The sequence below is a fragment of the Sebastes fasciatus genome, chromosome 18, assembly GCF_043250625.1.
Source record: "Sebastes fasciatus isolate fSebFas1 chromosome 18, fSebFas1.pri, whole genome shotgun sequence".
Classification (NCBI taxonomy): domain Eukaryota; kingdom Metazoa; phylum Chordata; class Actinopteri; order Perciformes; family Sebastidae; genus Sebastes; species Sebastes fasciatus.
The window spans coordinates 2,693,904-2,717,992 of record NC_133812.1 but is presented as its reverse complement, the minus strand read 5'-3'; the positions used below and the strand labels follow the sequence as shown (position 1 = coordinate 2,717,992).

The 24,089-nt window shown below is 41.1% G+C and overlaps 1 protein-coding gene across 7 annotated transcripts in view; it reads right to left on the bottom strand.

Moving 5' to 3' along the window:
• LOC141756234 (kinesin-like protein KIF13B) overlaps window positions 1-24,089 on the bottom strand; it is a 62,190-nt gene that overhangs the window by 10,408 nt on the left and 27,693 nt on the right. For 3 of the 7 annotated variants that reach the window (XM_074615806.1, XM_074615810.1, XM_074615807.1), the window contains exons 19-39: window positions 22,235-22,466; window positions 21,962-22,124; window positions 20,736-20,882; window positions 20,313-20,462; window positions 17,393-17,521; window positions 15,417-15,590; window positions 15,114-15,271; window positions 14,045-14,180; window positions 13,572-13,718; window positions 13,339-13,368; window positions 13,027-13,126; window positions 10,343-10,469; window positions 8,791-8,846; window positions 8,568-8,686; window positions 7,652-7,828; window positions 7,457-7,549; window positions 6,289-6,441; window positions 5,817-5,894; window positions 4,583-4,639; window positions 3,999-4,092; window positions 3,588-3,706 (exon numbers count right to left, since the gene is read on the bottom strand). In XM_074615806.1, coding sequence (XP_074471907.1) covers window positions 3,588-3,706; window positions 3,999-4,092; window positions 4,583-4,639; window positions 5,817-5,894; window positions 6,289-6,441; window positions 7,457-7,549; window positions 7,652-7,828; window positions 8,568-8,686; window positions 8,791-8,846; window positions 10,343-10,469; window positions 13,027-13,126; window positions 13,339-13,368; window positions 13,572-13,718; window positions 14,045-14,180; window positions 15,114-15,271; window positions 15,417-15,590; window positions 17,393-17,521; window positions 20,313-20,462; window positions 20,736-20,882; window positions 21,962-22,124; window positions 22,235-22,466 — 2,639 coding nt within the window. The remainder of the gene's footprint in view (window positions 1-3,587; window positions 3,707-3,998; window positions 4,093-4,582; window positions 4,640-5,816; window positions 5,895-6,288; window positions 6,442-7,456; window positions 7,550-7,651; window positions 7,829-8,567; window positions 8,687-8,790; window positions 8,847-10,342; window positions 10,470-13,026; window positions 13,127-13,338; window positions 13,369-13,571; window positions 13,719-14,044; window positions 14,181-15,113; window positions 15,272-15,416; window positions 15,591-17,392; window positions 17,522-20,312; window positions 20,463-20,735; window positions 20,883-21,961; window positions 22,125-22,234; window positions 22,467-24,089) is intronic. The other 4 variants (XM_074615808.1, XM_074615812.1, XM_074615809.1 and 1 more) reach the window with 3 other exon arrangements.

Sequence of the window (24,089 nt, the reverse complement as noted above, 5' to 3'; positions counted from 1 at the left end):
GTTTATCTACCAGTCTTTTGGGGATATGTCCAAATCAAGTGTCAAGTCATCATAGGCAATCTATCCACTGTACTGATTGTTTTTCAGCAAGGTGTTTATATCGGGGGTTACGATAACCACTCATCCAATTTACGAACACCTCAACAGCCTGCTACTATTTGCAAAACTGAAGGCTTTTTGTTTCTGTTTTGACCCTTCTAAACATCTGTGGCAGGCACGGTGGAGTGCAGCACTAATTACGGCAACGGCCTCAAACAATGCACCAACAAGGCCTGACGGGTTTCCATCCCACCCCAAAACACCACGCTGCATTATTTCCCTGATTAGCTTCCCTCCGCGGCTCAAGGTGCTAATCAGCGGAATCACATGCTGTAGTGTTGAAAAAGAGCTGCAGACTCCCGGGTCTCGATGGCACATGATTGGAGATCAGCGGATGCGGAGGCGGTGAGGGCGTCAAGGCGATGAGGTTCACCTGCTCGTAATTAACCCTCCTCTCTACACACAGTGTGCTCCCGTCTCAGTAGGTGGCTGTTTGTGGAGCTTCTGCTCTGATCACAAACATTAAACGGCACGTCAATCACTCGGGAGACGCCAGCTACGTTTGTACTGTATACGCCGATTGTTTCAGTCGTAACCTGGGTGCTCGAGTATCATGTGTGTCAAAGTGACTCGGAATGACAGCTAAGTTCTTAACACAAAGCCTGGAAGAGTTTACTTAAATGTTCCAGTTAAAGCAGCAGTAGGCAGTATATTTTTGGTATCATTGGACAAAAATTCCATAATAATCTTTCAGCATATTCTAATTCAAGTGTTCTGAGAGATAACTAGACTTCTGCTCCTCCTCATGGCTCTGTTTTCAGGCTTTAGAACATCTAGCCCGTGACGGGAGACTTTGACCAATCACAGGTCATTTCAGAGAGAGAGAGCGTTCCTATTGGCTGTTGCTTTGTATTTCCTCAACAGATCTCAACATGGCTGCCGGGTCACAAACGTTCTCATTTTACAGCTAAACTATCAATTGATTAAAATATTTAATCGCAATTAATCACAAATTAATAATTTTTTTATCTGTTCAAAATGTACCTTAAAGGGAGATTTGTCAAGTATTTAATCCTCTTATCAACATGGGAGTGGACAAATATGCTGCTTTATGCAAATGTATGTATATATTTATTATTGGAAATCAATTAACAACACAAAACAATGACAGATATTGTCCAGAAACCCTCACAGTTACTGCATTTAGCATAAAACAATATGCTCAAATCATAACATGTCAAACTGCAGCCCAACAGGCAACAACAGCTGTCAGTGTGTCAGTGTGCTGACTTGACTATGACTTGCCCCAAACTGCATGTGATTATCATAAAGTGGGCATGTCTGTAAAGGGGAGACTCGTGGGTACCCATAGAACCCATTTACATTCACACATCTGGAGGTCAGAGGTCAAGGGACCCCTTTGAAAATGGCCATGCCAGTTTTTCCTCGCCATAATTTAGCGTAAATTTGGAGCGTTATTTAACCTCCTTCTCAAGAAGCTAGTATGACATGGTCAATGGATTGTATGTAAGGAACCCCGATGAAGATAAATGAAAACGTTTGGTGAATATAGCAAAGGTTAACATTAAAGATATACACACGTAGGCAAAATTGTTGGTACCCTTCCGTTAAAGAAAGAAAAACCCACAATGGTCACTGAAATAACTTGAAACTGACAAAAGTAATAATAAATAAAAATTTACTGAAAATTAACTAATGAAAATCAGCTATTGTTTTTGAATTGTGGTTCAACAGAATCATTTTAAAAAACAAACTAATGAAACTGGCCTGGACAAAAATGATGGTACCCTTAACTTAATATTTTGTTGCACAACCTTTTGAGGCAATCACTGCAATCAAGTGATTTCTGTAACTCTCAATGAGACTTCTGCACCTGTTGACAGGTATTTTGGCCCACTCCTCGTGAGCAAACTGCTCTAGCTGTCTCAGGTTTGAAGGGTGCCTTCTCCAGACTGCATGTTTCAGCTCCTTCCACAGATGTTCAATAGGATTTAGATCAGGGCTCATAGAAGGCCACTTCAGAATAGTCCAATGTTTTGTTCTTAGTCATTCTTGGGTGTTTTTAGCTGTGTGTTTTGGGTCATTATCCTGTTTGAGGACCCATGACCTGCAACTGAGACCAAGCTTTCTGACACTGGGCAGCACATTTCGCTCCAGAATGCCTTGATAGTCTTGAGATTTCATTGTACCCTGCACAGATTCAAGACACCCTGTGCCAGATGCAACAAAGCAGCCCCATAACATAACCGAGCCTCCTCCATGTTTCACATTAGGTACAGTGTTCTTTTCTTTGGATGCTTCATTTTTGCGTCTGTGAACATAGAGCTGATGTGACTTGCCAAAAAGCTCCAGTTTTGTCTCATCTGTCCAAAGGACATTCTCCCAGAAGCTTTGTGGCTTGTCAATATGCATTTTGGAAAATTCCAGTCTCGCTTTTTTATGATTTGGTGTCCTCCTCGGTTGTCTTCCATTAAGTCCACTTTGGCTCAAACAGTGACGGATGGTGCGATCTGACACTGATGTACCTTGACCTTGGAGTTCACCTCTAATCTCTTTGGAAGTTGTTCTGGGCTCTTTGGTTACCATTCGTATTATCCATCTCTTCGATTTGTCATCAATTTTCCTCTTGCGGCCACGTCCAGGGAGGTAGGCTACAGTCCCATGGACCTTAAACTTCTGAATAATATGTGCAGCTGTGGTCACAGGAACATCAAGCTGCTTGGAGATGGTCTTATAGCCTTTACCTTTAACATGAAGGTCTATAATGTTCTTTCTGATCTCCTGAGACAACTCTCTCCTTAGCTTTCTGTGGTCCATGTTCAGTGTGGTACACACCATGATACCAAACAGCACAGTGACTACTTTTCACCCTTTAAATAGGCAGACTGACTGATTACAAGTTTGAAGATACCTGTGATGCTAATTACAGGACACACCTTAGTTTAACATGTCCCTATGGTCAAACTATTTTACATCTTTTCTAGGGGTACCATCATTTTTGTCCAGGCCAGTTTCATTAGTTTGTTTTTTAAAATGATTCTGTTGAACCACAATTCAAAAACAATGTCTGATTTTCATTAGTTAATTTTCAGTACATTTTTATTTATTATTACTTTTGTCAGTTTCAAGTTATTTCAGTGACCATTTTGGGTTTTTCTTTCTTTAACGGAAGGGTACCAACAATTTTGCCTACGTGTGTATGAGGTCTACACAAAAGCACACTTTTTTATTCCTTGTTTATGACGAAGATCATCACCTCTATTTTTTTGCAAAACTTCTGAAAGCCACTCATCTCGGGCACTGAGGCATTTATACATTCTGTTTATTATTTGTGTTTCCATCTACATAAGCTCTGTTTCCATGGCAACAGAAGAAATAGGACTAGAAATAGACTAGCTGCTGATGGGTAGAGGGGATATTTAGATTCATGCTGCAGTGATGCATAGAAACTTTAAATCCCTGATAAGACAGGGAGCAGAATACGGGCTTAAATACAGAGCGCTGTGAGCTGACTGAAGGGAGTGTACCTGCTGATGGACAACCGTCTGGTCTCTACCGTCCTCCTTCCCACCAGGAAGCAGTGATTTCAGCAGCTTGGGTACAGCCTTCACTGGAGGGAGATGAGATGCAACAAAGCCTGAATGCACTGATGGAGAGAACGGGAGAAGAAGAGGAGGTTGCAGGAGAAACAATGGCAGGAGGAAGAAGGAAAGCAGGAAAAGATTATGTTTTTGAGGCAGGAAGGGTAGAAATTGAGAGACATGTTGGCAACGAAGAAAACAAGTGCCAAATTAAGATTCGGAGCAAAAGGACAGATATAGTTGTCCACTGGCGAAAGCAAAAATAGAGCTGATGACATCAAAGGCAGCAGAAAAGGGAAAGATAATTCAAAGCCTCAGAAGGAATCCATTAGAAGATAAAGGTTTTATCAGTCGTACCTGTCTCTGGGTTCAGGTTGTGGGTAATGGAGCTGGGCAGTGTGCGTCTAGATGAGGGGGGCACGAAAGAAAGGTCCTGGTGGCTGTCCCAGCCCTGCACACACGAGAGACACACACCCAGAGGAGGATACACATGAGGCTTAAAGGAGCATCTCAGTGCTCTGTGACCTTTAGCAGCCTCTATTGATGACCAGGAAGAAGTGCAACAACACTGATAGATGTCCTCTACAGCACTAGTTTCAACCATTTAGCCATTATTTTTAGATAACTATTTCAACCATTTATTTGGGGTTTTGAAACTTCAGAATTCACCTCAACAATTCAAGTCCTGCTGTGGAACCAGCGAAAGAAATAAAACCAAAACAAGCTATATATGCTGAACATATTATTGTATTATAGTATTGCATCATTTATGTAGGTCGACTCCACTCCACTTTGTCTATATTATGGGGACAATCTTTCAAATGAGAAATAGAAAATGACAAAAAACTGAAAATGATATGAAAAACAGAACTGGAGGACAGACATATATAGACAGAAATTTGAAAAATTTGTAGACAATAGACATGATTTCTGCGTCTCACCTTGAAGTCATCGAGTCTATGAGTGGATGAGTAGAGATCCAGACTGCTGGCTGACAGCTGGGTTAAAGGGTTAGAGGGTTAGAGCCAGGGTGGTAGTGAGACTTGTTAACTCCAGTGACACAGGTTAACACCAGAGAAACCGGTTAACACCAGGGAGACAGGTTAACACCAGGGAGACAGGTTAACACCAGGGAGACAGGTTAACTCCAGAGAAACCGGTTAACACCAGGGAGACAGGTTAACTCCAGAGAAACCGGTTAACACCAGGGAGACATGAAGAAATAAAACCTGAACTCCAGAATACAAAAAAAAGCCCAAACTAATTAACTTTATCTTGTGGATAGCAGCAGTAAAAAAAGGTGTGGACATACACCAGTTCAGTGTGGTAAGAAAGTTAGTTAATTAAGTTCATATAAGTGATGTGAAAAGATATGACAACAAAACTAGACGTAAATCTATTCAAGAAACAAAACAGCTCCATGATACAGAGAGATCTTAGAGGACAGTCAAATAATGGGAGCACACTAAAGATGGATAGTTTAAAAGTCCCATATTGTAAAAAGTGAGATTTTCATTTTTTTATATTATAAAGCAGGTTAAAGTGCTATATAAATACTGTTAAACTATTAAAACGCTCAATATACAGAGAAATACACACAGCCCGTATTCAGAAATTGTGCGTCTGAAACAAGCCTTTAGGATTTCTGTCCATTTGTGATGTCACAAATATACAATATATAGATCATTCTAAATGTGTCCCAGTTTATTTCCTGTTGCAGTGTATGTAAATAACATCAGCTGACAGGAAGTAAACATGGACCCAAACTGTTGCCTAGCAACGCAATTCCGCTGCAATTCCGTTGAAATGCACTAAAACGGAGCGTTTCAGACAGAGGGTGAATGCAGGTATATTCTAGCAGACAGTATGAGAAAAAATAAAGGTTTTTTTAACATTACAGCATGTAAACATGTTCTAGTAGAAACACAAAATACAAGTATGAACCTGAAAATGAGCACGATATGGGACCTTTAAACTTTTTTGAGTCCTGTTGCCTCGGTTTAAAATCATTTTATTAATTCTCCCGTGACCCCAGTGGATGTCTCTCTGTCCAGAGGATCCATAGCTTGAGCTAATATTACTACCTTATTAACCACCTTATGTCAAAAAACCTGAACTATTTGTTTGGGTCATTAAATAAATTTAATAAAAAAAATCAACCTTGAACTCTCTTACCCGGTGGATGTTCGGAGAGCTCAGGCAGCGTCTGGGAGCTTTTCCTCTGACTGCCAGTTGTTCCCTCACAGCCACCTCCTACACACAAACAAATGTGTTTTGTAAGCATTTCTAATTGTGTAATTTATGGAAACACTATCACTTAGTTTCTCTATTTGGATGCTTTGCATTATGTGGATTAATTAGATCTATTTGTTTCTTTTTTTGGCAGGATAGAAAGGACAAATGTTCCAATTCTGGCTCCGGATGACATTTTCCCAAAATTGCATAAAGAGCGAAAAACAACAATGAGGATTTAATGAGCTTATGCTTCAGAGGGAATATCAATCACTGTTAAATGAGAGACCGGTCGGACATTTATGTATTCGGAGGGAAGTAAATGATGCTGAATACCAAGTGATTTATTGATGTTTGTAGATCCATATCAAAATCTACAAAGATTCACATCTTTCATGAACTTGTATTTGCTGACCTGTCGGAGTCTGTCCAGAGTGAGGATGTTCTCCACGGCCAGGACGCTGCGGAGGTATTTCTCTATGGCCGCCTCGCTGTCAGCTGACTGGTCGTCCTCAGTGCTGGCGGCCAGCCTGGCCAACATCTCCCTGTCCTCTGGACCATGGATGTCCTGTGGCAGCAGGGACACACTTACTTACTTACTGACTTAGGGAACCACTTAATGTGCTTAATGGCGGATCCTGATTCACCCTGCTGGGGTTTCATTTATATACATTATCCTGCCTATCACAGCGAAAGATATTTAGCATCCCTAACAAAATGTTGATGTACACTGAAAAGGAAATTCATCTCTAGTCGTTTCGTTAGAAAGCAAAGACCACAGAACGTAGCTGATCACCATCAAGTGTTCAAGGTGGTGGTTCAAAGTAGGGATGGACGAGAGGTTAACGCCATGCTGCCGTAAAGTGGTATCGGAGCCGTTTTGCGAGTACGAGTACATGAGCACAGTATCGGACCCGATACTGGTATCTGTGTCGGTGCATCCCTAGTTCAAAGTCAATTTAAAAAAAACACAAGTGCATCAGAATTATGGATACTGATTAAAAATTTATAAAAAAACAGTTTGACTTAAAACAGTTGGGTAAATTAGACAATGACAGTGGCATACCTGTGTTCATTTTGGCAGCTAATTTAGATTTATTCCTAGTCTTAACACTTAAGTTTTCAACAACTCAAAACGTTTTAGTCACCAAAAAGTCATTTGATTTTAGTCAAAATGTTTTCTCTCTTAATTTTGTCAGCTATTTTTAGTATTTTAGTCAAACTTATTTCATATAAAATGTTATCTTATTGTTATCTGATAAAAAAAACACAGGTTGAATGATGAAGAATGCAGCTTTGCAGTTATTTCGAGTCCTCCTGACTGACGGCGCTCTTAATGATGCGCCGCGGTTCAGTCGCACCCACCGGTCCCGTTCTGAGAGCCCGCTTGTAAAAAATATGCGTTCCTCAACCACCTGACCCCTGACCCCTGAGCCCTGAGCCCTGAGCCCTGAGCCCTGAGCCCTGAGCCGCCATGCAAACTGCCAACTTTATGCATTATAGCAGCACAATTGTCAGGACTGAGGTGTGAGACAAGAAGGACAGAGACGGACTGAGAAATAATGTTGTGTTCTGGTACTTACCCCTGGGATGTTAGAAACAATTTCAAAGGTGACACCACAGCCAGGGATGGTGCTGCGCTGAGACATCCTCTTCAGCAGGCTCTGAGCAAAACCCTGCCACACAAACACACGACCACGTTTTACCTAATTACCTAATCATTATCTATTAGTGGACAAGTGAGGGAGGAAAGGCTTTGTCCAGAGAGGGCCGCCCACCTGTCTCCCGGTGACGTTGACGCAGATGCGTTTCCTGAGCACCAGCTGCATGTGGGCCGGGTGGCTCAGCTGGACCACCGTGCTGACGGTCAGGTAGACCCTCTGGTCGGCCGACGCCACGCGACTCAGCTGGGGGGACTCGTGGACCGTCGAGTCCCAGGAGGCCTCCACCTTCACCTGGGTCACATTAAAAAAGCACGGAGAATGAATGGCTGAATGATTCACTCCATCTGCTACCTAGGTATAGAGGATGGAATCTAAAAAAATCTCAAATGAATGAATGTATGAATGAATAAACAAATAAATAAATAAATGTAATTAAATGTAATAATATTAAAAATAAATGGAGCCATTAAGAAAATAATACAGAAATAAATAATTTTGGGGAAATAAATAAGGGGCGAAATTCAAAGGGAAAACCATGCAGATATGAACATTTAAATATATAAAATAAATTAAAAATAAATAAATAAAATAAATGCATAAATAAATAAATACATTTAAAAATGTATAATTATAAATCAAAGGGAAAAATTAAACAGAAGAGTAAATAAATAAGGGAATTAACACAGAGATTAGGGATGTTAATAATTAACCAGACCATGAGACGCACTAATCTTGTCGTTTAACAGTTAATAATCGGTTAACGAGGGTCGGTTAAAAACTTTTCCCAAAATTAGCATCCCTAACAAAGATAAATAAATAAAGAAGCAATTTAAAACAGAAATATCAATTTATGTCACATTTTATCAATGAATTAATGGCTACATTTATTGTTCATATTATTTTCGCTACATTTAATGACTTATTTATTCATTTATTGAGTCAGTTATTTATTTATTCATGTATTTTTGAGACAAGATATAAGAGAGGGAAACTCCCAAATCCACACTCTGAATATTAACAGTCCCGTTACCTCTGAATCGTAGTGTTTCACGATATGAAGGTCAAAGAAGTCGTCTTCCTCCTCCCCACTGAGCAGCGCATCCAGCCCCCCGGCCAACGGGGCTGAAAGACTGGACTGGAAATCATCAGCTGGAGGAGGGAAACAAGACAGAAGAGAGAGAAAGACGGTTATTAAGACGGCAGAGGATTCTGCCAAATTATGTGCACAGAAGACGGAGTGAGGAAGGACATACCACTGAGATCCAGGAACAGGACGGGAATGTGTGTCTCCATGCCGGGGACAGGAACCCTGTGGAGAAAACAGCACAGTCAGCGCAGCGACTAAACACCTCATTCAGCTGACAGCTATCTCCACTCATCATTAGTGGGGTGTTAATTGCTTGCCGTTGCTTGAGGACAGCTATTTTGTAACTAAGGGGATCCGATGAATAGAAAACAGTGGCGGTTTCAGATAAAACGTTAGAAAATCAAGCTGCTCTCTAAACATTTCTGACCCAAGCTCAACTTATCAAGTCAATCCAAACTTGACTTTTACCTAATAATTAGTTGTAAACCAATTTCTTGACTTGAGCTGCAATTTGAGCAGTTCTATGGAGAGATTCAGCCTAAGTTGTCGTACCAGTGTCGGTAAGAACAGAGGTATTGATGGTGTGGTAGTGTTCTGTCTTTTGGATTATGATCAGCTGACAATATCGTGATGGGAAAATAACTTAAATTAGTACCAAATTGGTAGAAATGGAATATAATATTCATAACTATGTTTTCATTAGTGTATAATCATCTGATACTAAGAATCGTTGTTTTTCCGTTAGCTTAGAATGAGTACTTCATATCTACGTAGGGAGCGGGTCCTCTTCACGAAGTCCTCCATGTTGCTCCTCCATGTTTCTACAGTAGCCCAGAACGGACAAACCAAACTCTGGCTCTAGAGAGAGCCTTTCACGCTTTTCCGTTACCTGAAGGCCACCGTAGTTCTCCGACACGCTTCTGAAACTGTGGTAACGTGAGCCGCAGAGTGCAAAACCGTGGTAACCGCCAGCCGCAGTCTGACTTACGTTGCTCCTAAAGTAGTGTTATTATATTAAGGATGAGCGAGGCGGACGCCATTAATGCGGTTTTACACTCAGCGGAGAGAGAGAGCGGATGGGTGCTCACTTGGTTGCAATCTGCAACCACACCCCTAGAGGTCACCGAATCATACACACTGCACCTTTAAGGAAACGTATCAATATCACAATTTAAAAATAATATATTACAAGTACAGTTTGCTTGATTTCAATTTAGTATTAGTATCAGTAAAGTGTACTTAAAGCACAATACAGGTCACACAGAATGGCCCCTTTCATAGTGATTGCATTTTAATGTTATATCTGTTCGTAGAGGAGCAAATTTGAACTGCTTTCTATCATTTTCTTTGCACCTTAATACACAACCATGTATCTTGTCTTATAAGTTGGTCATATATTTTGTTTACTGTGGTGGAGTAAAAAGTCCAATTTCTACCTCAGCAACGTGGTGAAGTCCAAATATAAAGAAGCATAAAATTAAAATTACGTACAAGTATCTGTGGAGTTAAACTGTTCTTAATTGTAACAGTAGTTGGTTAATTCCCACCACTACTGAATTTCCAACAGAGTTTTACAGGGTAGTTCTTAAGGGGGGAATGGGAAGCATCGTGTTCTTAAAGCAAACCTTTCCTGGTAAATAAAATAAATAAAATAAATAAAATAAATAAAATAAATAAAATAAAAATTGCTGTAACAATTCGTTTCCCTTCAAACACACCTCTCTACGGGCGCTCCAGGGATGCCACTGCCGGCCGACGGCACCAGGACGGAGTTGCGTTCCTCAGTGAGCGTCAGACGACATTCCAGCAGCTGGGACTCCCTTTCAAGATCGTCCTCTGACTTATCTACATTCACATACACACGTGAACAAACACAACAAAATAAAGACCTCAAAAATAATATTAATAATAATAATAATAATAATAATAATAAAAACTACACATTGAGGCTGACGTCATAAAATACGACGACAGACATTCGAAGCTTCATTTGAGACCCTCAATAAAAGCTTTGAAAGTTAAAAAAAAGAAGAAAAAAGACCGATATCGGTACCAGTTTGGTACAGAATCTGAATCAGCCCTAGGTCGGATATAGGAATGATATAACTGATATGAATATGATATAAAGGAATGATATAACTGGTATAAACTTTGAAAAGTACTGCTTGTGATGGAATGATGGAATAAATTATTACATGATGATCAACAAAACAATAAGTTCATATACTGTATATCATTTACTTTATTACAGCTGCTTTTATTTTAACTGAATTTATTATTTGGTCATTTTCTGTAGCACCTTTTGCATTAGAATATCCTTTTTTAATATAAATATATGTAATTATGTTGTATATGTATATAAATTGTGAATATTACAGGAAGCCCATTGGATATATAAAAGTAAGATTCCTTCATTTCAAAAGTTAAACCATTTTAATGCTGGTTCAAAATCTCTAAGACACATCGGTACATTATGTTTAACGTTGTGGTTGAATTTCCTGTCTCACGTGAGACATAACGTGCATTATGGATAACGATGTTGATTAGAGATATCTTTGAACAGCTTCCGTCTCATCTCGCAGTTATCAAGCTGAGGTTTCTGCTTTTACTTCCTCTGAGGTCGGCGTTATTGACCATAAAAGCCTCCCAACTAAGTGAAAGAGCCAGTGCTACTCTGTAGACATCAGTAGCTCAACACATTATGATCCCCGTCAGTTAAACCGTCATCAGTTACTCAGAATGCTTCCTATTCATCCACGCGGCTGTACTTTTGGAAGTGCTGAGAAAGAATCTATATTTGCTCTCATTGTGACTTTATGTTAACGGTGACTCGAACTGTACGTCGCTTGGTTATGACATATTAATGAAGAAAAGCAGTACTTGTGCTGTAAAATTATACACTGGGAAATACATTTGAACAAAGAAGGGAAACATTAAGTACCAGTTGATCTTTCAAAGCTGAATTACACTGAGCAGTGGGAGGAAATGACATGTTACCATTAAAAGTGCACACTGACAAGAAAATAGAGGACTGGAAATACTGCTGCTGTCAATCAAGATCCATATCAGAGTTGTATGGAAGCCCTGAAATGCAAGTGAGAAAAGAAAATTCTGGTGATCCATTTTCTAAGTCTGATCGAAATTGTTTTCTCTTCTGTGTTCATGACTTAATAACAGGTGAAAAGTTTCCATAGTTAAATAAAAATGGGAGAACATTTTTTTGCCAGCATCATCAGTGAAAACAAACAATTTTTTTGTGTTGTGTTTTTGTTGTAATACTAATTTTGACCACAAGAGGCTGAAGTGCACCACTACTCCATATTCTAAATAGGACTAAAAGCAAAATACATTTCTAGCCAAAAGAAAGACATCACAATAATGCTACATAAGTTGCTAACACACAATATATGTAGCTTGTGTTAAGAGCGCATGGAGAAATTGAAACTCACCTGGAAGAAAACATGAATGCATTAAGTCCTATTCAGAACATGGGGTAGTGGTGCACTTCAGCCTCTTGTGGTCAAAATTAGTATTACAACAACAAACACTTGATCCTCAAAAAAAAAAAAAAACCTGCCTACAGCTGTTTTCACAGATGAAGAAAAAAACTTTAAAGAAAAATGATCCTGACTTTTTTTTTCACCTAGAAAAAGTTTTCCACACATCTTTTTTTTTTTTTTTTTTTTTTTTTTTTTAATAAAGGAACAGTTTGTAACATTTTGGGGAATATATTAGCAGAATTAGAATATAATATTCATAACTATGTTTTCATTAGTGACCTAAAACTAAGAATGGTTGTGTTTTCGTTAGCCTACAATGAGTCCTTCATATCTACATACATCCTCTTCACGGAGTCCTCCATGTTGCTCCGCCACGTTTCTACAGTAGCCCAGAAGGGACAAACCAAACACTGGCTCTAGAAAGCCTTTCATGTTTTTACATTACCTGAAGGCCACCGTAGTTCTCCCACACACTTGAGAAACTGCGGTAACGTGAGCCCGCCAGCTGCCATCCTAAAGTGGTGTTATTATGGTAAAGATGGCTTCTGAGCGAGGCAAACAGCTTTTTCTGCACTCGGCGTCTCACGTTACCGCAGGAGTGAGCTGAGGCGTACTCAGTTGGTTGCAATCTGCAACCACGCCACTAGATGATACCAAGTCCTACACACTGTACCTTTAAGGAACTTAGAAAGATCATCCTGGCAAAACCTTTTTTTATCACCTGTTCTTAAGTCATAAACACAAGAGAGAAAACAATTCAGATCTGACTTAGAAAATGGATCACCATGGACTTTATTTTTCTCACTGGCCTCTCTGAGCTTCCGTATGCTGTAGGTGTGTTCAGAAAATGATGGGTTTATTTGTTTCGTTTTTTTTAGGCTGTATGTGTTCCACAGCTGTACCTGGTTTTGAAACTATCTTCTGTAGTTGCTGGTCCAGATACTCCTGTCTCTGAGTGAGCGTGAACAGCCACTGTTCCCTCATCCTCTCCAGGTCTACCTCCTACACACAAACACACACACACACACACACACACACACACACACACACACACACACACACACACACACACACACACACACACACACACACACACACAGAGAGAGAGACAGACATACACATCAGTTGTACAGACTTTTTTTATTTCACCTCCATTCTTTCTCCGTTATAAGCAAACTATCATGCATCTTTCTCTTTATAATTGATCTACTTACTTGGTAGCTATCCATTTCTTCATCCCCACCCTGAAATTTAAAATTGAGAGAGAAACGGTTCAAGAGTCAAACGACAGATTAAAAAAGGTTCTATTTAAGTCAGAAAGATGCTGAAGAATTCAAAATCCATCACTCTCACACACACACAAATTAAGTATGAAAACCAAAGATTAAGGTAATCACATTTCCATAAAATCCCTTGTCCAACATATAATGACTGATTTCCTCCTCACCCATTGTGATCCGCCGCCTTTGGAGAGACGCGCCTGTTGGATCTTGACGTCTCCGATGGACACGGAAAGGATGGAGGCAGTGATGAGGGGCATTGTGCCCGAGTCTGGCACTGAACGCACCTCCACCTGGACCCGACGGGACTGACCCTGGAGGTAGAGATTTAGATGAGAGGATAGTAATATTCACTTCTTTGAATGTAATCCCGAGTGATAGGAAGATGGCAGCCACGTAGCCATGAAGCCAGACAAAAAAGCAACAAGTCAGTTAATAGTGACTGGCTTCTTCTTAAAATGCAGACAGAAAATTGAGCTCCAGAATGAAATAATAATTACCTGATCTCAGTTCATTCATCTGTTCACATTAATCAGTATAATAATAGAAAATAACCTTCAACCAGTGTCCCTATTCAAATGAATAAAACAGAAAGACAAAGTAAAGCAAAAGACAGAAAGCAAACAGAGATCCATGATACCTGTCTGAGCTGGAAGACTCCTCCTGTGCGTATGTCTTTAGCAGCAGGAAGAACCTCGACAGGGATGAAGTCTCCCGCCTCGTTCAGCTCCATCAGCTGCACCCACAACTCCAGGTGGCGGGTCACTTCACTCCACCTGCAGGTAAAGCACAGACACACATCAGATCAGAGCTTAAGGAGGACCTATTATGCTTTCTCCTTTTCCTTTAGTGTGTTATATAGTTTTTTTTTGTGCATTAAAAAGGTCTGCAAAGTTACAAAATCAAAAGTGCAGGCCAAAGGGAGATAAGCCTCATCCACACTGGGAACGTCAGGAGCGCGTGACGGCTGCGTTGCCTGTTGTTTTTTATTTTGGCGCCCGTCTTAACAGGTTAGAGCAGCCACACTGCCACACTGAGACGTGCGTCTCAGCTGGGTCTCTTCTAGAGATTTGAGGTCTACAGACTACTACAGTTTTGAAAATGTTACGGAGATGAAAAAAAGTAAATACTTATCTTTAAATTAACACTTCCCGTTTTCATTTCAAAATAAAAGCTCTCAAGCATTTTTTCTGTGGACAGAATTCCTTCATTAGAATCAAAGGGGAGACTCGTGGGTACCCATAGAACCCATTTTCATTCACATAGATTGAGGTCAGAGTTCAATATATGTGAGTTTGAAAATGGCCATGATAGTTTTTTTAGCGTAAGTTTGGAGCGTTATTTAGCCTCCTTTGTGACAAGCTAGTATGACATGGTTGGTACCGATGGATTTCTTAGGTTTTATAGTTTCATATGACAGCAGCATCTTCACTCTAGCTTTAAAACTGAGCCTGCTACAACCTCAGAAATATCGATTGCATTAATGCGTTAAATAAATTTGTGGCTTTAAAAACGAATTTGGGTTAACACGTTATTATCGCTTTAACTTTGACAGCCCTAATTAATACATACCTTTATAAGTTATGACAATTAAAGTAAGAAACCCGACATTATTTTCTCACTATTTAGAAAATGAATCTTTAGAGTGGAGTGTGTGTTTTGAATCACTTTTGATGACTGCATGGATGTGTGCCTTTGTGTCACCGCACCTTTCTCTGAGGCTTCGGGTCTTGGCTTGGATCACTCCGAGGTCCCACAGTGCCAGGTTCCTGCGATGGTTGGCCTGCTTGTGACCGTACACTTCAATGGCCACTGCCCCCTCTGCCAAAAACTCCACAAAGTCCTCCGACATTGGCACCGACAGCTCCTAAAAAAGTTATACAAATTGAAATATTATTATACTCATCTCATCTCACCATTGTTGTTGTTTACTTGGTGATGCATTAACTCAAGTTTTAAATGGAGTTGATAAGTGTGTTTGAAAATGTGTGGGTAACACTGAAACACGTTACCTTGGTGCTGTCGAAGACCACGGTGCACTGAGGGTCTCTGGAGGTGGAAGGCGAGCTGGCCGGCTCCATCTCTGGAGCGATGAACACAACCTCCTCCTGCCCCCAGAAGTGGTACTGACAGAAGACAAAGTTGGACAGGTGGCGAGGCAGACCGTTGGCCTGGAGGATTTTCACCTGACATGGAGAAATGAGGAAATGCACTCACCTACACAGGTAATGATAAACAGCAAACACTGATTTATTCTGGGCTCTGAACTACGAAGCCAGTTCAACATACCCAGAGTATCTTCTCCTTATCTGGCTTAACTAACCCTAACAGACAAGATCCCGCTAAGCGGTGCTACGACGCTGGTTATCAACACGGTAAATCAACCCAGGGCTTCTCTGTCTGGCTATGATCGTGTTCACTAAAAAGGGGCGGAGTTTGCAGCATGTGACCAATCACAGACATGAACATGTCTACTGTCAGCAGAGCGGCACATCATACAAATCAAGAGCAAACTATAATATTAGACAAATACAAAGACGTTTAACACATAATCCAGACTAAAAGCAACACAGCTGAAGCTGCCAAATGCAGGAAGGAGAAAAAAATGCAGATTTGTTAAATTAACAAATTTATAATATCACTGTCCCACCAAAAGCATGAGTAAATCTGACTGTAACTACTTTGTGTATTCTGTTCAATTAAAGGGACTGTTTGTAAGAATCAGAAATTGCTTGTTAACAGCGACACCTGTGTCCTGTTGCTCGCGCTTGTGCTCGCTCTACATAGACATGAACGAGCATAGCTCAAAACGGTGAGGCGACACACGTCAGCTAAAACCACAATATCACTCTATATTTCAGCTGCTTGGCAGTAATGTTAGCTGACCAGACGAAGGTCTCTCCATGAATCAATGCTGATCCTAGTGTTGGCTTTTCCTGCCTCAGCCTCCCGACTGCGGCCGGAGGTAACAGGGGAGACGTCGGAGTTTTGGTCGGAGACGATAACGTTTCTCTCTGCGGAGCCCCGTCACTTCACAAGACACGGGAAACCTCTGTTGGTCCGGAGGAGCTGCAGCAGTTATTTCTGCACAAACGTCCACTGAACATTCACTAGATATTCTCAGAGCTAAACTAACTCTTCTGCAGTGTGGAGTGTGGAGTGTGGAGTGTGGAGTGTGGAGTGTGGAGTGTGCGCGCATGCACGTGAGAGGTGGAGCGAGCTGAGTGAAGGCAAGCAGGCAGAGGAGCAGAGGAGCAGAGACTCCGGTCCTGGAGACCAAAGCTACGGTCTCCTCCGCATCCTCCGACCGCGGCCAACACTGTTTAACAGACTTCACTAGATACAACCAAGAGGTTTTGGTGCTTCCGTGTAGTTTGTGTTGGAGTCTGAGTCTGAACAGCGTAGACACACACGAGCGCGCATGGGACACCGACCAGCAACGATTTATACGTGTAAGAAGTTACAAACAGTCCCTTTAAATACCTGACAAAGTTGCTTTAGAAACGTACTGGTCTGTTTTTTTTAGCTAATTTTAATTTGGCTCTCATCTAAAGTCAAGAAACATTTTTTTACACACAGGAAAAAGGTCAAATAGGTCAATATGTAAGAATTCGTGGCAAAGAGCTCCTGACTGTTATTTCATTTCATCATAAGAAAAACAGAAGGAACAGACAAAACAGGATATGAAACCGACCCAGAGTTAATTACACTCGTCACATTTCACAGTGCAGTGAGCGGGGAGAAAGTCACAACAGAGATAAGACACAACAATAAGTCCATTATTAATCTGGAACTATTTTCCCCACTGGCAACACCGTCAATACTCACTTATACTGAACAGCTACTGCATGTAGGATACAGACTTTTATGTCAGTGAGAGGAGGTATAGGACTCTGATTATCAGGTCCTGAATTGTCTTCCTGGATTTGACTCATTTATAACTAAATCACATGATAAACAAGCCTGTTGATGAAGCTACATTTCTCACCACACAGTCCAGGTTACGCTCCTGTAGATCTCCGTCTGTGTTGCTCAGCTGAGTGTCAACCTGTGCTGGACCTCCATCTTCAGAGCCCTCTGTACCTCGCCACACCTCCACATGCAACCGAGCTGCCACCTGACACACACACACACACACAAGCAGAGCAGCAGAGTTTCAAATCTATTCGGCACTTTCTCTTTCTTTCTTTTGTCTTTTCTAGGGTTTAGATTCGTTACGAGGAAATTAAGTTTTCTGGTTAGTGTTTCTTGATTAGTGAGGCTCATTATTAGTGAGTCCATAAAGATGGACTCATGTCGTTGTCACACTGAAGGCCTTGAAAACAAAGTAAAACAAACAATACTTTGTTAAAAATGAGACTCCTAGATCGTGCTACAAAATTGAGGATTTCTACTGTCATGTTGGTTCATTTGATTTAGACAGAAACAACTTTGAAAATCTAATAACCTTGGTTGGTTACTTTTCACATTTTGTAACATTAAACAAGTTTTGGCCACTTGTAGCTCTGTTTTGGTCTCCAAAGTTCTGCATTCAAACCGGCATTAACTTACTAATCTAACTCTTTACCCGCTTGGGGGCAGCAGAAACAAACAGAACACTAACATTTCACATGGAGTGTGTATATATAAGAAGTGGACGTAGTCACCGTGACATCCCCCATTGGTTTGTGGACTGCTGTTTTGAAGACTCGAGTTCGGCGTTTTGGCCGTCGCCATCTTGTTTTTTTTGCAACCAGAAGTGACTCGAGAGGATGGAGCTTAGTGCAACCGAACACTGAATATTTATAAGCGACCAAAAATTAAACTTTGATGAACTGAAAACACACTGTGAAAGGGTCAAAGTTGTAAGACGAAATCACGGACAACTCCCAGACCGGACAACGCCGTGGTAGCGACCTGTCAATCACAAGGTAGCCCCGCCCTAAAGCATCCCCTGCTTTATGGTCTATTTGACTATAATTTACTAAATGAACATCATGTTGTATTGAAGAAGATTTGAAGCTAGTGATTGAGACCATAAACTCATGTTTACAATGTTTACTGAGGTAATAAATCAAGAGAGAAGTGGACTCATTTTCTCATAGACTTCTATACAAACTTCAACATGGCTGCCGGGTCATAAACTTTCTCATTTTACAGCTAAACAGTACACTACAAGATGATTCTGAAAACATTTAAGGAAAGAAATAAGCATTAACGTAACAGAATATTGATTCATATTTGATCAGCGCTGCCTAGTTTGACCGTTTGGTCGGAGTTCGCGAGTGATTAAAAGCCGGCTCTCATAGACGGCAGCTGGACAGCAGACCTCAGATCAGCTCTTACTGCTTGTTTTCCTCCAGTCTGTGAAATCTTGCAGAAGCCGTTAGGAGCACCGGAGGACACAGAGGAACATGATTTTTTTCAGGTTACCTGTTTCATGAACTACTGTCACGATATAGTGACTGTTTAAAAAAATAAATATAATAATTATATATTTTTTAAATAATATTTGCTCCAATCTCGCCTACTGATGCTTTAAGGGCCAGAAAACCAAAACAATGAGCTGACAGATGATAATTCTCTGCAAATTTGCTTCAAAAGACCTGGGGCCTCATGTATAAATGGTGCGCACGTACTAAAATGTTGCGTACGCTGTGTTTCACGCTCACGCCGGGATGTATAAAAATCAACGTGATGTGAGAATGTGCGGACCGTGCCGCAAACTCTAGACCAGTCGTGAGAATGTGCGGACCATCCTCCAAACTCTGTCATCTGGCAGTGTCAAACTATAAAGTACTGAATCTCGCCAAAAATGTAAAAATAGTTTTTCCACTCAACTTACTGAGCTTTGTTTATGAAGTGGGATAAAAAAAAACAACACATATTTCTTCACTAGTTTGCGCATAATGTTTCATCACAAAGGCACAACAAAAACACATTTAAACTAATGTCCCAGAGATGACATGCCTTAACCACCGTGCCAAAACCAAAATCGCGTGCTGCACAATGTGGCACACCACCGTGGTGAGCCTGTGTCCCCTGGAGCTACAGATGGATGAACCGGACCCTGGCACACCTAACAATGAGCCAAATGCAGCAGCTATACAGCACCGCTTTGTTTTTTTAATGTTTATAATGGTTTTAAGGTAATGTTTAATTTATTTTTTATTAATGTATGACTGATCTCACCAAGAACGTCATTCATTCTTTTTAATTCGTTGCATATCCTTCATTGTATTAATCTCGCTCTGTGACTCCAGCACAGCGTATAGTATATATTTAGTGAGGACGCGGCCAGACCGGCGCCCCTCAGCAGTCGAGGCACGGGGCGCAGCTGACCGTGCGCCTTCGGAAGCCTTCGGGAGCCTTCGGGAGCGCACGGTCAGCTGCTGTGGAGACGCGTTGCGTTTGTTACTGGTTCCTGATGAAAGACCACCAAATAAAATATGTTTTCTAGCTTCCACCTCAGTAACAAGCACTTCAATTTCACACTTCGTGAAATTCTTCTTTTTTGTTCATTTTCCAGCGTGATTTGCCGTTGTTATTGTTATTTGGCTAATAGGTGACAGCATGGTGCGTGTTTATAGTCATTTGCATAGTTATTAATGGGAGGAGACAAGGCGGGCCAAGCGGCACGTGCAGCTGCGCTCAATTTCACGTCAATTGGGATGTATAAAGGAAAGGTGCGCAGGAACAGGCATACGCACGGTTTTATACATGTGGAAATTTCTGTGCTTACGTACTTTTACAATTTTGTGAGTACGCCATCTTCCAGTGCGAAAGCTGCGCAGTCTTTTATACATGAGGCCACAGGTGTATTTGAGCAAATAAACATAGCAGGCTACAAAGAGTACTACAATTTACAGAGCTTATAACATTTTCATCTGAACTGTCTAACTCATCCACTGCTCCCAGTGGGCTCCTACCTCTCCGTTCTGGTTGATGATGGGCACTGCGTATTGCAGCTTGACGTCGTAGAACAGGCAGGCCAGGAAAACGTTGGCCACTCCGATCAGACTGTGGTTCTCCTGTTCATCGAAGAACGGGTCGGCACGTTTGAAATAGGACCGCATCACCTGGGTTAGAGAGAAAGAGGAAGATGAAGAAATCACTTTTATTCACTGTACGGTTGTACTTGCCCATCTGCATATGCATTACTCACTGTGCTTATTTTGTGCCCCGTCTTTTAAGCATTTAATCAATTAGGGATGCAAAATGGCATAAATCAAAGCAAGTCAGATGAATTCTGACAGATATCAACTGACATTATCGACACATACAAAACTGAATAAAACACTCTACAGATTATACTGGAATTAATTTCAGTCTCTTATCTCTTATTCACTCACGGGGTTGTCTTCATCGAAGTCCTTCCACTCCTGGTAGAGCTCCCTCATGTCCACCAGCCTGTTCTCCATCTTTTCCAGAGCCCAGATCTGCTTCCCTTTACCTTTACGGCGGACCTGGATGGCCGGCTCACTCAAAACCGCATCACGCTGCGGAGAGAGAGGGTGTTTGTTGATGTTGTCAGAAATGGCGGAGGCCTTGGAGGTTAATTTGAATACATTGTAATGTCAGTCGCATATTGTTTTTCTTCATCATTTTATAATATGTCTGAGGAAAATGTTGATATTTCCAACAGCCTCATATTTTTCCTCTGTCTTTATGTCTTTGCATTTACTGCATTATGTTACCCACTTGCTAGCTTGCTAAATCGTTAGCCTCTGTGGCTTCTAGAAGCGGACAGTAACGTTAATATTGCCGTTGCTTAGCAGCGGTGTTCTCACGATTTGAACGCCAAGCATATCGTGCACACGACTTCTCATGTTGTAAACACAAGCTCAAATTTCATTTGAAGGCAGCATAATTTCTCCTCCATTATTGTTGTTGTTTAGCACTTGTAGCCTACAAGTAGGTAGTGGCGGTTGGTCATTGTGTGGTCATTGCTGGCCTCCATTGTGATTGGACGGCTGGGTAAAAAGTAACAGCGATGGGAGCAGTGTTTTACCCCAAAGCTGAACACTTTTCAACTATCGGCGACTGTAAAAGAAAACACCAAACGTGCAGCGCTCAGCGCAGAATAGAAGCTCAGCGCCTCGTCACCCTACTGGCATAGCGGTTCTGGTGATTTGTTTGCTATCTCCTTCGGTTGGTTTGTCAAAAGCGCGGTATTGTAATATTGTGGTTATTGCGACGGCCCTACCTGAGGAGATCATTATCTCAGATAATGATACTAAGTCTATAATCATAGACAAATCATAGAAAAAAGACTGTCTTTATGCCTTGCCAGAACTTGATTGAGAATCAGCACGTTTTTAAGTTTTCTGTCTCTACGTCTGTGGGTACGCTGAAAACAGGAACTGCTAATAGCTAATGTGGCATACTTACAAAATCAATATGAGATTTTAAACTTGCTTCACACAAGTACAACTTGTCAATCAAAGGGAGTGTTTGGTGCTTTGACATCTTGTTCCTTGGCTGTTCTGTTGATTAAGTTTTCTGTAAGTGGCTGTTTTTTTCTTACTTTGCCTCTCAGTTAGACTCTCTCTCACACACACATTGACACACCCCCTACCTTCCTGTTGGCATCCAGGTTGGCAGCAGGTATCTGCAGAGTGACCAGGTACTCCGTCCTCTTGCTAAGCTCCTCAGCTATGAAGCCAGCCTCCTGTGCCAGCGTGTTGGCCCGTACTATCTGCTCCCTCAGGCGCCGCAGGCTGCGAGTCATCATTGCTTCTCTGAGCCATAAACACATAACAGGTTTTTACAAAAGCATTTATGAAATTGTATTCTCCTTCAAAGACTTAATTGCCAACAGGGGTCAGTAAAGGTTTCACATTCTCCTCACCTGTCCTTGCTCCAGCGCCGCATACGCTTGTGGGAGATGGGAGACGTCACGGCAGCGGCCGCGCTGGCCGGCAGGCCCGTCGGGTCCAGGAGGTGGGAGGGTTTCTCAGGAGTGAGCCTTCGGCGGAGCTGCTGCAGCTCCTGCTCGTACATCTGCCTCTGCCGCTCCAGGGCGCAGCGCTTCTCCTCCTCGTGCTGCCTCTCCAGGGTCTGTAACACCGACTGCAAAGGGTCTGAGGAGGAGGAGCCGCAAGAGGATGGAGAGAGGAAGAGGAGGAGTGAGTGTGAAGAAGTTTCTAATTTACTTTTCTTTCTTATCACATGAAAATTAGCATCTATGAGAACTGTTAATCCGTCGTTGTTTAGTCGACCCCAATTAAGTTGGAGCTGCTTCTGCTGGACTGCACTCGCTGTTGGTCCAATATTTACCTCATTATCTCTATTTTGGCAGGCAGAGTCTTCTGTCAGAGCACTACAGGCTTTACACAACCACAACGGTTGAGGTTAGGCATTGACCTCCAATGGTTGAGGTTAGGCATTGACCTTGAATGGTTGAGGTTAGGCATTGACCTCAAATGGTTGAGGTTAGGCATTGACCTTGAATGGTTGAGGTTAGGCATTGACCTCGAATGGTTAAGGTTATGCATTAACTTGGCGACTTTCGACTTTAGATTTAGCAACTTTGGGAGCTGGTGTTACTACCTAATTTTAGCGGTGTAAGAAAAGATATCAAAAATATTGAACATTGCACATTATGTTTTGTGATACTGTATCAATTCTAAAAAACACTATTGATTTTTAATTAATAGTGTACATGCAAAGATTAACTCAGTCAATACTTATTAAATACTTACAATATTTAATTTGCAAAGAGATCTCAGTGTATGTGGTTTCTCAAAGCAGAGCTGTGACATTGGATGTTAGAGGGACTGCGACAAATGCAAATGCAGATCTCACTGTTCTGATGGCACTAATAAAAAAATACCTTTTCTGTCTTTTTCATACTATGACAGCATTCCTAAAATTAGATTTAAAAAGAAATTGCAAGGGTTTTGCGGTCGGATCATTTTTTAAATTTAGTGTACTCTTGCTGGTTTCTCAAAATTACCAACCCTAGCTTTAACGTAAAAAAATGACCAAAAAAAAAACAATGAGTCAGCCCTGTTAACAAGTATTGTGTGTGTTTCCAAAGCCTAATATATCTTATTCCTCTGTGCCACTGAGCTCCATTGTTGTTTAACAACTATTAAAAGCACACCAATGAGCCATGGCTGTAGACTCCTAGTCTGGTTAAAAAAAAAAAAAAATGTTTGTGAGACATTTTTAAAGATTAGAGTAACAAATGGGGTTGGGGCTGAGTGCCAGGGTAAATTGTTAGTTTTGGTCTTTTGTTGACAGTCGTTATCCTTTAGTAACACAGAGCGAGAAGTTTGTTTTGCTGCCCATGGCCACTTTCAATGACAAGTCCCACAGATATGGCATGATGTAGGCGGGGGGGAGGTCAGAAAAACACGAGGTGGATCGTCTCTGTTTACACATTTCCACTCCCACGTCGGGTATTTTTATATCATGCAAACCATATCTAAACATTTACAATATTTAGCATTTATCCTATCTGCTAGTCTGACCTGTTAACAGAGTTTAAAATGTTACAAAGGACTGGGACAATCCATCCATAATAGATTCAAGTCCAATGTAACGTAAAATGTCTATATGTACACATTTAGGGGCTGTCAAAGTTAACGTAATAATAACAGGTAATAACACAAATTTGTTTTAACGCCACTAATTACTTCAGCGCATTAATGCAACCTGTGAATTTTAGTTGTTAGCGGGCTCAGTTTTAAAGCTAGAGT